The 15987-nt window shown below is 42.0% G+C and overlaps 1 protein-coding gene across 7 annotated transcripts in view; it reads left to right on the top strand.

The window, feature by feature from the left end:
• Positions 1–15987, top strand: part of LOC116844644 (box A-binding factor-like) — a 77280-nt gene that overhangs the window by 41109 nt on the left and 20184 nt on the right. For all 7 annotated transcript variants that reach the window (XM_032816495.1, XM_032816488.1, XM_032816480.1 and 4 more), the window contains exons 4-5: positions 12922–13061; positions 13733–14044. In XM_032816495.1, coding sequence (XP_032672386.1) covers positions 12922–13061; positions 13733–14044 — 452 coding nt within the window. The remainder of the gene's footprint in view (positions 1–12921; positions 13062–13732; positions 14045–15987) is intronic.

Genomic DNA, 15987 nt, shown 5'->3' with positions numbered 1-15987 from the left:
TCCTGATAATTTGGGCCGAATTCTGATTACTTGAGAACCGTTCATATTTCACCAGAAATTGGTTCCTTCGACCAAACTTTTTTTTTCCAGGATACAGAGGATATGTTTTGAATAAAAGATGCTTTTGTGGGATAAGCTCGTGGAAATATTCGAAACAAGTAACATTTGCTTGAGTGCGGTACATATTTCTCTGCGTGCACGCCACCAGACGCGCTGGTTTACAAAGCGCACCGCGAGGGCTGTTAAGGCGTGTTCGCGCCGGGCTGCGCAAAAAAATATTTACTCGTAGACTTTGGGGGTAGTTCCGCTGCGCGCAAAGATCCCTGTGTGCATAGGCGACGCAAGCTCGAAACAAAGCGCAACCGTCGATGGAAGACTGCAACGATGCAGCTCGTTCCCGGCGGCCCTATGCTAACAATTGCGTGAAAACGAAGATTGTCTTCGCCGCCGAAGTGTTTGTCGATTCGTCTCAGGCACGAGGCCTCGCGGCCAAAATGCCCCGAAGTTCCCTTAGTGGCGGTGGTGCCGAAAACACTCCGTCGCGAGAGAGCTTTCTCTCTTCGCTGATTCTTTCTCTCTCCGCGCCTAACGCCCGCTAAAGATAAGGGGTTCATTCAGCGATCAAAGTAATCCTTGGATCGTATTGTCCGCCACCCTCAAATTCGCGGAAGGATTCGTTCCGAGAAAAGAACGAGCCGATTGCTCGCAAGAAGTATGTTGTGAGAGAGAACGAGAGAGAGAGAGAGAGAGAGAGAGAAAGAAAGAGAGAGTCGGTGCGTCATACTTAAGGTTTGATGTTGATTCATTTGATTGACGCGCATTCCTGTGCACAATGACCGTCGAACTTATCTTTTATTATAAGACAGTTTAAACGGAGACGCTTTCTTGAACTTAAAAAGGAAAAAAACTTTTGGCAAATACGAATACACAAAGTTTCGTCAATTATATATTTGTTAGATTTTTAATGATATTAGAGATAACTAAATAAAACAACCGGGCATTGCCTAAGCCATCGCACAAGGGGGATGAAATCAAGAGGAAGGAGTGGGTGTCCAGGTTTCATGTAGCCTAAAATTGGTTCAGATCGGTCAAAGAGTTTAATATATAAGGAACAGAGAGAGAGAGAGAGAGAGAGACAGAAAGAAAGAGAGAGAGTAACAGACGTTCTATTTTATACACATAGATTACTAGATAATATCGGTTCATTGAACTAATTAATTAATAATTTTCGTGCACTTTAATCTAGCGCTTAGTTCTAAACTAGGTCTGTTTCTTCTTATATTTGATCACTTCATTTTTCGTTTACTTTTCGTTTCGTTCCACAACTTTTCCGATCGATGCAGATCTTATCTGACGCGCTCGATCTGCATTCAATAAGAGTTTATTGACCGATCAATGCGATTGACTGATAAAATCTCGTCGACTAACATTCTGCAGAATAAGAGCGAGTATATGATGACCGCAATCATTTTCATCGCGATTCAATCAATAAAAAAAGAAAGCGGGGAGAGGGAGGCGGCGAAGAAAGAGACTCATGCTCGTATTTAAGAGTTTCATGTTTGTTGATTCATTCACGCACTGTACACGTGCACGGGCCACGACCTTCGAAATATGATATCCAAAGTTCGAGTGCAGATCGCGGTCCGCTTTTCGTCAGTTCTTTTTAACGTCGTTTGCTCCTTTTTTCTTACGACCGATTCGAGAGAGATAGCGCGAGTGCAGAGAAATTGTGCGTCTCATTATGCAATCGCGATGGTTACGTAAAATTGTCTGTCTTGGCATCGTGTCCCTTATCAAAAATAAGTTATTGGGTCATCCTAACATCTAGGCTGTCCTAATATCTAGTGTCAATTAAAAAAATATTTGAAAATTCGATTACGAGATAAAAAATTTGTAGGAAAGTTTATTCGTAGGTATAAATTCTATTTCACAGAGATAAACTTTGTATTCCATAAATAAACACGTTCGACTATTTTCTCTCAATGTAGCTCAATCTACCACTGAAGAAGAATTGAAAATTTATTTATGGGATATAGAGCTTATTTCTGTGAATGAACTTGACATCCTACAAAAAGAAATTTTCAAGTATTTCCAAGTATTTTTTTCTCAGTGTGATTAAGTACTTGTCATCGCCTGCAGATTGCCGTAGTCTGCAACAAAGCAAAAGAAAGTTGACGGTATTCATAGGGTAATATTAATAATCATAATCATAATTAATATTAATAATCAGCGATAAAACATAGGCAATTTCGCAGTTGCTGCGAATTTCCTTCCTTAACTGCGCGCATATAAAGGGTGAACCCACGGGCTGCTATCACGGCGCGCGTGCAAACGCGCGCAGCTGTCTCCGTATCCAAAGGTGATTCCGAGCATTTGTTTTCCCTCGCCCTGTGTCCACGTGCGGTCGCCTTTCGACGCGAGCATGCCGGCGGAAGTGGCACGTGCGGGATTCCGCTTTGAGGAACGTCCCGCCAAAGCGGGGACCTGTTCGGGGCAATTCGCCGTGCGACCTGTAAAAACTTTCGGCGGACGTATCGCGAAAGGAACGGACGAGAGCTGTTTGTTTTTTTGTTTGCGACAAACACCATTTTCCGCAATCTCAGGGTGGTCAGCGGGTGTCGAGCGAGGCTGCGTTTTGGTGTCCACTACCGGTACTGAAGTTCTACAGTTCATGTTACGTATACTACAGATTTTCAGTACTAGCAGAGGATATCAGAACGCAGCCCAGGTTGACGATTTTCTGTTCGAGCTGCATGAACTCCAGGCTCTCTCTCTCTCTCTCTCTCTCGACCAACCGACCAAGTTTTTACTTCGACTATACGATTCCTCCTTTTGCCCGAGAAGTCTTTTTACAATTTTTTAACCATTCCACTTTGAACTGCCTGGAGAGTGCACGTGCCTGTACGCTGGCGCTGGCGGCGGTGGCGGTGGTAATGGCTCAAAGCCAGGGCGAAACGTACGGACCGTGCTGGCGACGACTTGCCTGCGGGGATCCCCTGAGTGGGGCGTTTCGAGTAGTCGATCACGAGTGGGGGCACCTCGCAACACACGAGCAACAGGCGAGGAAGATGAAGTTGGGGAAGGCTACGGAATGTGGATTGGCAGGACGCATTGGGGAAGACGTCGTGGCAAATAAGTGGGGATAATTGTCCGTCGTCGTAGGTCGTAGTGGGGAAGTAGGGAAGAGCGGCTTCAGGAGGGGAATCCCTGACCACCCTCGAAGTTCTCCGCGCACCATTCGGTTCGAACTCGACGTTTCGTATGCTTCGCTAAGTCACATGTCGTTCAGTTCTTGTCGACCCGGTGACAGATACGGGACTCCGGTACTTTTCTCTTTTTCCTCTTTAGAAGTTCCTTTCTTTTTCTTTTTTGTTTTCTTTTTTCTCTCTTCTTTTGGCCTTTTTCGTTTTTTTTTCCTTCCTTGCTCGTTAACGAACGGGAGACAACATTGTCCGACGACAACGCAACGGACGACACGCAGGAAGAAGCGGCACGCGAGAGGTGTGGTAGGACAGAAGAGTCATCGAGACAGCAGCCCACTTGCGCCAGCCATGATGCAGTGAGTCGTTTTAGTTTCTAATCAGAGATTTGGTTTACGATTAACGAATGAGAACTTCATTTCGTTGTTCTCGTGTCTACCTCCGAGAAAAAAATATTTGAAATTTTTTTCTGAGATAAGAAATTAATTTCTGCGATTTCTGAGATAAACTTTATTTCCGCGGATAAATATAGATATCCTACAAATGAATTTTTTAATATTTTCTTCTCAGTGTACTCGCACGTTTTTCGCGTCTTGTCGAGTGACATCATGTGCGCGAATTATTTGATTTGAGAAGCGACGTAGAATCAGCCGCGAAGTGCAACTCGTTGCGATTATCCTGCGGAATCGCGTTCGTAGATTTAGCCTGAGCCATTTGCATGTACATCGCGCACAGAGACGGGTGCCTCCCATTAAATGTGAGCCTTTATTGTGCGAGTTTTAGCTTCGACCGTCTACGACGTTATTCTTTGTTATTCTTATGTTCCTTTTGATCGATCACACGTGCTTCTCGTAAATCCTGGCCACGTCACCGCTTTGGTTAACGTAAAAATGAAGCGAGCGACGAGCCGATAATAATTGGCGCGACGACAGCGCAAATAAATGCGACGCGAAATGTCGCACTGTTCTCTTGAAACCAGTGTGATTAATTTATTTAGCATGTTGGCACTTGAAAAAAATATCCTGTGTAGCATCGCGCAGTGTCTCACGATTTTCCTGCTTCGCCGATGTTTACACTCGATCGTTTGTAGCCGCAGTCGATAACTGCTGATCAGGTCTGAGCAGTACGCGGTCTCAAAATCGAGCCAAGACACGATTCAAAATCGAAAGAATAATGTCGTATACATCGCAAATCTCTCTTTCTTGTTTTTATTTCTTTTTTTCTCGCGCTCTTACAATTCTTAGAAGTACATTTTGTTTGCTTTGTAACACTTTTTTTCTTGATTCGTCATGCGTCAAATAACGGGACACACTGACACGATTGATTCTCGCGTTATGTCAACCGCGACTCCGTATGAGACGATCACCGATGATATCTAGAGCAGTTCCGATGCGACTAAGCAAATAAAAAATAGTATACCCTCCTTATCTCCGCTCGAGAGATATCTACCGTGTTGCGGGATTCTCGTGGTGGCGCATATGTTTCTTTACTGTAAGAAATAAAACTGTTGCAGAGCAATAACGCCGCGAGAAAAATAGACGGGCGGAGAAACGAAGAATTGTAAGGATTGCTCTTGTTGAACAAATTAAAACATGCAGAGATCATCTCGACACTTACACATATTTGAAAGAGAAATCTAGGACATCAAAAATAAATACTTATTTTACTTACATATAGATAATTAACGTATATAATAAACGTATCTTACACTATACGAAATCTTTTCTACGTAAAAATCACGTAAATCACATATTTCTGCCGAGGGGAAGGGAACGAGGGTCAGATTAGAACCTCCTAAATTGACGATGCATCTTTAAAAGTAGAAATGGACAACGTGATTTAATATCAAGTGGACTTCACTCCGACGAAGTTTGATATCGCGAAGTTCGCTCGAAATCCCTGATATCTAGTCACGTAAAAAAAAAGAAACGTGTTAAAAAAGAAAATATAAGAGGAGTCGCGGGGAAATACATCGTTCGAGGAAATCTCTCTCTCTCTCTCTCTCTCCCTCCCTCTCTCCCTCTCTCTCTCTCTCTTTCTCTCTCTCTCTCATCACGATCTAATTTCATTCACCTAGTGAACTTTATCTGAGGAATTCTAGAACTTCATATTGACTTCCGTGTCGATATCTGCCCTCGGTAAGCATACACACACACACACACACACACACACGCGCGCCTTTCACCCTTCCCGGCACGCACACACGCGCATACACTCGGCCATCGGACACTTATCTCTCCGGTTCTCGTCTTTATAAATTTACGCCGCACCCCGCCTTCTTCTGCGGGCCATCGTGAGAAGTGTCTCCCGCTTATCAGCTTGGTGGATTCAGATAGTACTATGGCTCAGCAGGGCTATAACCCCGTTGACACTGAACTCGCTATATTGGATTTCGCGAAATTCGCACTCCTCGCCGACCGCGCACACGGGAGGTGCAACCCTCGCGTCTCTCCAATGTCAATTAGCGCGCCAGCTATTTGTCCCTCTATCTCGCGCTGCTCGCACGAGAATCGGTCGCACTCATAATTATAATCGACCGCGCTCCCGAATCTCCCCGCGAAAAGTTGAAATCTCCTCGACATCGCGAATTTACCAACGACTTTACCAACGAATTTACCAACGCCAAGATGGCGGAAAGTGCCATCTTCTTCAGTTTCTTTCGTTCTGGATTTTCTCCCCGGATTTTTCTTACAAATTCTTTTCCATTTTCTTCCACCGTCTTCTCCTACGCGCGATTTTCTCGTGTGTGAAGATCGTTGTTATCTCAATAACGTTCGTTATTTATCTCGGTGGAACCTCCTCGCTCGGTCGACCTCATTGATCTTATAGATTATCTAAATAATCGTCTCGGTTATTGCATCCGTCGAGTGCCTCGTGAGAGGAAGAAATGGAGATCGAGATTACGAGCAACGGCGGCGGCGGCAATTAAAAGTACGGCAAAGATTCTCAGAAGAAACCCGAGATATGCTGCTATTGAGCTCTCCCCCGTGCAGCCGCTACGCACGTATAGAGTACGCGTTCACGTACACGCACCGCTCTCGATTCCTGTTAGCATAGCGTTACGTCATTTTGAGTGTCATTGTTCTCCAACGTTCAGATCTCGACTTGGCCTCACGTTTCAGTGTTATTCTATCTTTGTAATATTTTCAAACATTTCGGCGACCATGAAAAGGTGAAAGTACCAGTGTCCGGACACGTATCCGATCCTGGATATTCTTATCGTTTTGGTTTTTAATCACGAATATTTGGACTTTCAGTATGTAGAATATACTCACAGAAAAATACATACTGCATTCAAGTGAGTGTTTCAGAAGCTTAACAAATTCGGTTACTCGCGAATTTATATCATAAATTTATGATAAGCATCGGATTCATTCAAAATGTATTTTGAATTCTATGTTTAATATTTCCAATCAAGAATATTAAATCAAAAGGAAAATTTGTTTTTCTCACTGCCATAGAGTCGAGTCAACTTTTCCTTCGACACAATTTTATAATATCTTCGTAAAAAGAATAGATTTTTTATCTAGTAAATGGCAGGCTTTTCTAAGATATGTATGATGTGAGATATGTATATTTTAAGACTATTATCACAAAAATATTCTTCTGTCGAAGATAATCGTTATTTCAGAAAAGAAAAGTTTCGTTGTGCGTATGTACATATTTAAAAAAAATATATATATATTTTTTTTTATATTAAAAGTTTAAATGTGTTCGTATTTTTTTTTATAGCCTAAAATAATAAAAATGTCTAGGATCAGGTACATGTTCGAGTATTTAGTACTTTTAGCTTACACTGAAAAAAATACTAGAAAATTTATTTGCAGGATATAAAGTTTACTTCTGTGAGAAATAAAATTTATTTCTGTGAATAAACTTCACATCCCGTGCAGATAAATTCTCAGATGTTTCTCCTCAGTGTATTTGCGGAATGAGTGAGGTGTCGTGTCGTTCGTTTTTTATTGATTTACCTCCTTTTTGTTCTAATGTACCGTTGTTCTCTTCTTAGATGGTCAGAGCGCGCGGCCTCTTCCGTCTAACTTAACAAACTCCCAACTAGTCGGTCGTTTACATTGCGAAACGCATTAGCGGGACGGGGATCGCGCGCATCGTTGCACCGAGCGTGCCGTTGCAGTCGCGCATGCAGCGCGTGCCGTGGTAATGCCGCGTTTCCTCCTGCCTTACAAAATACCCGGTTGCACCTGGTACAATCGTCGTTGGGATATGTCCGACCAGTTTTCACGAGGGCACCGTTTCGCTTCTGTCGCTCTGCGTCGCACTTTTTCTTCATGGAAAAAAAAGATCTGTTACATATGGACAACTAACATAATTTGCTGTATTAGCCACTTTTTCTTTGCTACAGGAATCAATTTTTTTGTTATGATAATAAGAAAATCTACTCCTGCAATAAAAAAAAAATAGCTAAAGCAGTAAATTATGTTTAGCTATCCATTTGTACACTGAGAAAAAAATTTACTAAATTTCAAAAAACGTTTGTTTGGATAGTACTGTATAAGATATTTGTTTAAATTAAGTAATTATTTCCTAAAATTAAAGAAACAAATTTATATTTAAAACTTCTTTATTTGCACAGTACTATTCAAAGAAACGTTTTTTGAAATTTAGTAAATTTTTTTTTCAGTGTAGCAAATTCGCTACGTCAGCTACTTTTCTTGTTGTAGGAGCAGACTTTCTTGTTATCATAGCAAGAAAATAGGTTCCTGCTACAAAGAAAAAGTAGCTAACACAGCGAATTATATTTAACTGTCCATATGTAGGAAATTAATTTGCTGCTGCAGCAAATTATTTTTTTCCGTGTTCTTCGTCGTTCTTCTCGTCGTCGTGCTCGTATTGCATCGGACGGATGACGTTCCGCGGCACTTACCCGATGCACTTAAGCCGCATCCTCGTGCTCATTGAACTCGTGTCAGACGTACGACACATCCTAGACAATTGGAACCGTTAGGCGGCTCTCATTCACCGGTGTTTGCATTCGCCAACGCAAAATGCACTCGCGCGTGCATCGAAAAGCGTAACCTGAAATCGTGTTTCTCGTGTCGGTCGCGGACGAAACATACTTGGAGAAAAATACTTGAAGATTTATTTGTGGAATGTAAGGTTTATTTCTGTGAAATATTCGTTTGTTCTCCAAATCAATTTTTAAGTATTTTTTTCTCAATGTACACTGAGAGAAATATTTGAAAATTTATTTATGTAGTATAAAGTTCATTTCTGTGAAATACAAGTTACTTGTGTGAGTAAAAATTTCTCTATAAAGATACTCAAAAACTTATTTCTGTGAATGAACTTTATATCTTACAAATCAATCTTCTAGTATTCTTTTCTTAGTGTAAGTTACGAGAGCAAAAGAAAGGAGAAAAATTAGGTTTCACTCGCTGAAATATTCTCGTCGCGGAAATTTCGCGATTCGTAACTCGATTTTTTTGCGTCGCGTCGAAGCTATTCTTGGCGTCGATCGTTGTCGAAGTCAGCTCATTCTCCCTTACACACGTAAGAGTCCACCCGCGCGCACCGACCTATCCTAACGTTACGTAAATACAAAATTGCCGAAGCAGGTTTCTCGTGGCGGTCTAATCGTGCGTGTTCAGGTGTCGAGTTCGCGGAGGTAGCTCGCGATTTTCGTGTTTATGCTACGCTTCTCGACTCGACAGCGATATAGGCTGCGTTCGTTTTGGCGCTTACAACGCTCTGAGCATCATTTCATCCATGTTTCTATCAAATACTAAACAAGGACAAATGATACTTACGCGCTATAAGCGCCAAAACGAACGCGGCACCAGCCGATGTGCTTTCTCAGCAATTAAGTCGCAGTTTTCGGCTAGCGGGTCACGTGCCGGCCGCGTCGTCTCCACGTGGCGTGCTCACGTACGCCGTCATTTAAATTCCGCGAATACTTCAATCGACATCAGCGAAACATCGGAGGCGATAATGGAGGATTTCGTTTACACGCGAATGACGATATTTCCCGCAGTCCGTATCGAGCTGACGTCCATTCTTCCGGTGTTCCGTGAGTCAATATCTCTGCGCGATTTACGCACTTGCCTCTGTTTAGCTCGGCATTCGTCGCATCGCGGACTCGTCATCGTCGCGCGCGCTTTTTTCCCGTACGCGACGAAATCGCACGCTTATCGCGTGTTTATCTCTTTCTGGACCGGCCGAGTTTGGATGATACCACGTGAGAGGCAGCGCGGGACCGCCGACATCGCCGGCGCGCGGCCGCAAAAGGTGCCTCCGGACACGTACCGGAGCGCAGAAACGTGCCCGGGGCAGCGCGCGGCCGCTCAAGGCCGCATCCGTATTGACATCACATCACCGCGAACGTACAGCAGCGGTTTTCGTTTGTTTTAAGCCGTCCGCTTCTTTACCTTGTTTGAAACACGTTAATAAAGTCCGAGATAAAGTGCACGTGCGCGAGCGGGCGCGCGTGCCATGCCGCGGGCGCGTCGGCGCCGTGGCCTTGTGCTGTGTGTTAATTAATTAGTAGGACAGGGCGGATCGAGAGCAGCCTTGATAAACGCCTATCGAGACACCTTACAAGGGAACCGCTTGCGACCACATTGTAATTCGATATTGGAATTTTTTTATTTTTATTTGATATTATCTCTTTAAAAGTACTTTTGCCTTTTTATAAGTAAATGTAACAACTGCATCCAGAGATAAAGGGTGGTTCCCGTTTTAATTAATCCACTAGAAATCCTCACAAGCGGATTCCTTTGTTAGTCTCGGAACTTTTCAACTTTCTCGACAAAACTACGTGGCGCTACGTTTAGACATGTCTAGACGCAGTAGCCTATTCAGAATTTTAAAATGAAAACACCTATTGCGATTGTCTGAGGAGTGGAACTCGAAATTCTTTGACGAATAGGCGAGACGTGCTTGAGTATTTCATGAACACAGACATGAGCGTTCTAAAGCTCAGGTTAAAAAGATTAGAAAATTGAAAAGACAGAATTTTCATTTTACCTATTTGTGAAAGATTAAAGACTTGTAAAGATTGAAGCCAGTATGTTCATACACGGAAAAAAAGATTTGATTGAATTAACCAAACATCTAGTTGAATATGAACGATCCAGAAATTCCGATTGAAGTAACCCGAATTCTGTTTAAGATTTTTGTAAGATTAACCAAACATGTCTAGTTAAATAACCAGACATGTTTGATTAATCTAACCAAAAATCTTGTTAACTTAAACAGAATTCGGGTTACTTCAATCGGAATTTCTGAATCGTTCATATTCGACCAGATATTTGGTTAATTCAACCAAATCTTTTTTTTCCGTGTAGTAAAATAAGCTTATACAAGACAAGCTCATATTTCTTCTAAAAATCTCTGTGGTAGACAAATAAGATTAACTACGAGAGACAAACGAATAATTCTCATATCCACCTAAATTTGTGCTTGTAGATATTGTTAGAATACTGTTGCTGTAAATTCTATGTATTACAATTTTCTAGCAGAAATAAAAAATAGCGATGAGGTTTAACTGTGACATTTAGGATTCTAACTAGATCAGTAAAAATGTTTTTTGTACGATTAAAGATAGTGTACAGGTATCGAATACTTGTGCACTATAAAAGGGAAAGAGAGAGTCAGATTCTCGAAAATATTTCGCATACGAAAAGCTATTAGTGAAAAGATATAGTTAATGTTACATATACATATAGCTTTTTACTAAATGTATGCAAGATATTTTCGAGGATCTGGCCCCTGTACTTTAAATCTTTTCTATAAATATAAGAAGACGCGTTCTGCACACTGAGAGCACAAATATTTTAGAAATAAAAACTATTTATATTCGCTGGGTACTACTAACATATTCACTTGCATTTATATACATATTTTTATATTAAGAGAATATTTTTCTTCAAACGAGAAAATATATATTTTCCCCTAAAATCGTTATTTTTCACGAAAGTAATTGTTTATTCTATTTAAACAAGAAATTTAAATTTAAATAAACATGTTATTATTATCCACCGAATAAGTATCTTTTTTTAGATATCTTTTCTCCCAATATATGTATTAGCACGGGGAAGATTCTGTTGAAAAATTACAACAAAACTTCTAATCTTGAAACATACAGAATTTTGACGAGATCACTATGTATTTGTAAAAAAATGTTATGCATGTTTGAGTTTCTACTACAAAATTATTGTAATTGGTTGAATATTTTTTTTATATCATACATCAATTGGATCATCAAATTTCTATTATTTCTGTAGTAATTTAGGCACAGTTTTAGTATAAATAATTCAGCTTTACAAGAAACATCATAAAAGAAATCTAATTTCTCAATATAATTTTTCCTGCAATACTTCTTCCGCGTATGATGTTTCCCTTGCAATTGTTGAAAATTTCCAAAACTCCCCTGGAAAGCGAACCACCAATAATAGTCGAAAAATGTCGCTGGAAGGTCCTCTACTTTCTCGATAAAGTGCAATATAAGAGATACACGCCGGCAAATGGAGAGTCATAATTTGTATTTGAACCCCTGTGTGCTCGTTCTTCTAGTCTAGACCATACGATCGTGGCTACTCGTCGTAGCAGGTATAAACAGCCTCGGTTAAATGGAGTTTCCATAATGGAGTAGCCGTGTCGTACCTCTCACTTAAGCGTTACTTAGCGGAGGGGAAGAGAGAAGGGATAAGAGAGGACGACCGGATCTAAAGGGTGCACTTTCCCTTCTTCCGGCACGCGCCCGCATTTACAGCGGTCGCACCGTGTCCTCCTGGACCCTCCTCGACGCGCGAGGGTGATTTCCAACATTCCCTCGACACGGAACGCTGATCCCGTCGCCCATGTACCGTTTACCGATTATGGGCACGTGTTCGCGAATCAGCCACGGAGGATCGTTGTCTTCTTTGACCTGGAATCGCTTGCGCCGTCGTCGGGTTGAAGTCGAGCGACTTACTTTTCTGTAAAGGTCGATCTACATTGATCGTATCGTAACGTCGTGACATCGCAAAATCGTAGCATCGTAATGAGCTGTACAAAAGTATATACTTTTAATGATGAGTATGATTACTTTTTGTGCTATATATATTTTTAAGTAATACGACTCTAGTTCGTCGCTGATTGGTTGATCGTAACAATCGTAGTGTCGTAGAATTGTTGAAGTTTGGGTTCGACCAAACGACGACCCGTCACGACGAATCGCTTGCGACGCTACGATACGACCAATGTAGATCGGCCTTAATAGCCGAAATTTCCGCTGTATTGTATTTTTAAGTCTTTGTGCAGCGGCTTCATCTCGCGTCGTCTTGTTCCAACGGACAACTCCACTCGAAGAGGATGCGTCACGCAGGCTCACGCGTACAATCGACCAACGACACGCGAAGATCAACTCTCCAGGGCATCGATCGAGTCGATCCGGACGATCATTTCGCGCAACCGCCTCGCGATCCAAGTCCCATGGGTAGGGGCGTATTCATTCGCAAGGCGTGATCCACACGCGAAACATGAGGCACACGAGTCCGTTGCAATTGACGACTCGGAGTCGAATTTAATAATCGAGCGTGTAATTTGTGTCTCTCTCGAACATGCCAAAAGAAGGAGAAAAGAGGTTTGTCTTCTGTGTCTTGAGAAAGATAGAGCCGCCGTTGTCGATTTCTTCGGTGATTTCCAATTGCTAGAATCCGAAAAATCGAGTAAGCCTTGTTGTCTCTTTTGTTTCTCTAACAGATCTATTTCTGTATTACAGTTCGTCGTTGTATCGGTCGATGGGCAGCGTGAGTGGGATGAACACCGGAACGGCGACCGCAGGAGGAACTTACACCCTTCCCTACATGACGAGTAGCCCCACGGAGTTGGCTTCGCCGCCACAGCTTTGGAACACTCAGGGTACGTATCAGTCACGAGATAATTGACTCGATAACGCTTACACCGACTCGCTCGGATACACGCTTATAACGTATTAAGCGGACACTTGTCGTTGGCGTTCGCAGCATTCTTGAAGCTAATATTCTTGTCTCACACTGGTCACCCCCGAAACCAGTTTTAAGAACTCATATGTTGCGGCTAAACCTTACCTGATCCTCTGTTTACCGCTGTTAGTGCTTCTTTCGTAAATAAGACGAAGAACACAATCGGAAGAATAAATATGTAGACCACGAACATGTGAGACATTTGTGTTCTCTGGACATATTGTTATTAGAAAAGAGTAGAGTTTTACATCCTGAGATTCAATTACCATACTCAGTATTTGGTCATGAAAAGAAAGTAGGATACCAGAGTCGAAACGTGCAAATAAAAAAACCGCAGATATAAATATTTAAATGGAAATAAATGAAAAAGAGTCATTCTAGTTTACGTTATAATATACTAAAGAAAGAAAGAAAGAGAAAGAGAGCATTATTGTGTCTTTGGAGCTAAAGAATTCTTAAGCTAGAGAAAAAGAGCGTGGGAAAGACAGAGAGGAAGGAAGAGTTGCGGCGAATAAATGATGTTTTTCTTCGAATGACCTTTCTCTATTTCCGTTAAAGGCTTCACCTTTATTTCCATCGTGGTTGCAGGTCTAAGCCCCGGATTATCGATACCAGAGGATTACAATAGCAAATCTTCAACCACGGTGCCTCATCAATCGTTGCCAGCCTTCTCGTCACAGCCTTTTGGCTCCCGATCCAGTTTTCGTTACAGTCCACCTTACTCGAGCCAACAAACAGGAACGTCTGCTGGTGCTACTGACGCCGTTTCTTGGGCATATGCGTCTCCTCCGAATGATCAATTAACTACACAATATGTCACACCTTCGAGGGGACAGACAGTTAATCCTGCGACGACGCCAGCGCAGCATCAGCTCACTAATGCAGCAGGTTTGACTACACGTGAGTGTTCTTTGTCGTTTTCTATAATAACTTTAATAGGCAGTTTTTCTCATGTTTTTCTCATGTGACTTCTCGAATGTTGAACGGTGACTGGGATCGGTCGCTTTATATGTCGGGGGATAGGAATAGGAATAATAGGAAGATCTATCAACAACAGACGGATCGCACGATAACGCTATACTTTCCTGCGAGCTCTTGGTGAGCTGATGATATACACTTATTTATTCATGCAAATAATAAATTATATTCACACAGAAAAAAAAACGTTTGATTGAATTAACCAAATTTCTGATGAAATATGAGCGACCCAGAAATTCCGGTTGAAGTTATCAGCATTTAGCTTAAATTAACAAGACTTCTAGTTAATCCTGGTTGACCCAACCAAACCTTTTCTCCGTGCAATATCTTTTTGGTCTCACAATTGCAGGATTTTGAGGAATTTTGAGGATAGTGAGAAATCTTTGTTATATGAACGGAGATTCGGTCGTTTCGATGAAATCCGCGGCGATCAGCCGCGTATTCTCACGATTTCGATTGTCCAGTATCGCGTCGTTCGTGTTCCCGGCGATGAAATGAAGAGAGTCGGCTGGATAATGTTGTCGCGATAACGTCGCGAATTGCACTCGGTGTGTACGATTTTTACACGCGCAGTCGCAGAGCGCAATAACAATGGCTGCGTTAGGCAACTGTTGTAAAATTCGTGAATCTGATTGGTACATGCTCCTGGATCATGTACCAAAATTAAGAGCATACTCCAATCAGATTCACGAATTTTACAACAGTTGCGAAGCAGCTTTCTCTGCTAAACGCAGCTAATATGTTCGACGTCCTTTCTTTTGTTTCGACACCACGCTAATTTCATCTGCTTATTAAGTCATCACCAAAAAATGCGTTTAGTCACCGACTAAAGTTCCAGATGCTTTTAGCTCTCTTATATCTTGTGGTAAAAACATGTTAACCCATACACATTATTCACGATTTGAAAATAAGATACAACAAAAAGGTCTGTTCGTTTTAGCTATGTTGTATTTGTCGGGTTGCATCTGTCGCCACTAAAGCGGAACGAATTTATGACTCTATGTTGAGAAAGATCAAGATCCAAAAAATACTAGTTTAGCTAAAAGAATAGGTTTAAACGAGCGCATAGGATTAGTATCTTTCGTCACCAAGGTTAAGCTGCAGGTGTACGGTCTAGCGACCCTCGCGCATGTCTCAGAAGGTTCTCTCAAGACGCCAGTCCTTCTCGCTCGCTCGTGACGACGGTGTGTCGCCTCCTAAGTAAGCGGTGTTCTTTGATCCAGCGATCCTTTTTTACGCTCTCGTCGAGCGTATCTGCGACAGAATGTAGAAACAAATGAGCGCCGGCGCTAAAATCGCACTGGGTGGGACTGCCTGCGTTGCTGTTGCTGCTGTTGCTGCCGCTGCAGCAATGCGCGTGATGGTCACGTGGATATCGTTAAAGCGCGAAATCGGTGGGCGTGTGTGTACACAAGAGACCTTTCTCGGCTACATCAGGCTGCCATTCAATCTCATTCTCTACAATAGCAAGCATCCGAAAGGAACGATTCAATTAGTCGCGATCGAATTTTACCTGTGAAAATATGCTGGTCCACCGATATTTCGCGTCCCGTCCTCTGTCTCTTTCTTCGTTCCGTCGTGTACTTATTGTGTTTTTCTATACTGAGAGGAAAAATATCATGCCAAAAAGAAAGTCAGGTTGGATTAATCAAATGTAAAATATGAATGCCACACAGAAAAAAATCAGTTGATTACATGAATCCGGCAGGTACAACAACATTACACAACACAACAATACATATTAGACATTTTTTCTCTCAGTATATTTGTCGAGAGTTCTGCGCGTTGAAATAATAAACTATAATTCTTTTCTTCCTACGCAGTGGCACTCGCCGTATGAGTGCTACACTCCGTTGGATCTTCAA

This window comes from Odontomachus brunneus, unplaced genomic scaffold (genome assembly GCF_010583005.1).
Source record: "Odontomachus brunneus isolate Ranch 3 - 2012 unplaced genomic scaffold, Obru_v1 Obru_scaffold_003, whole genome shotgun sequence".
Lineage (NCBI taxonomy): Eukaryota > Metazoa > Arthropoda > Insecta > Hymenoptera > Formicidae > Odontomachus > Odontomachus brunneus.
This window is presented reverse-complemented; position numbering and strand designations above follow the sequence as displayed.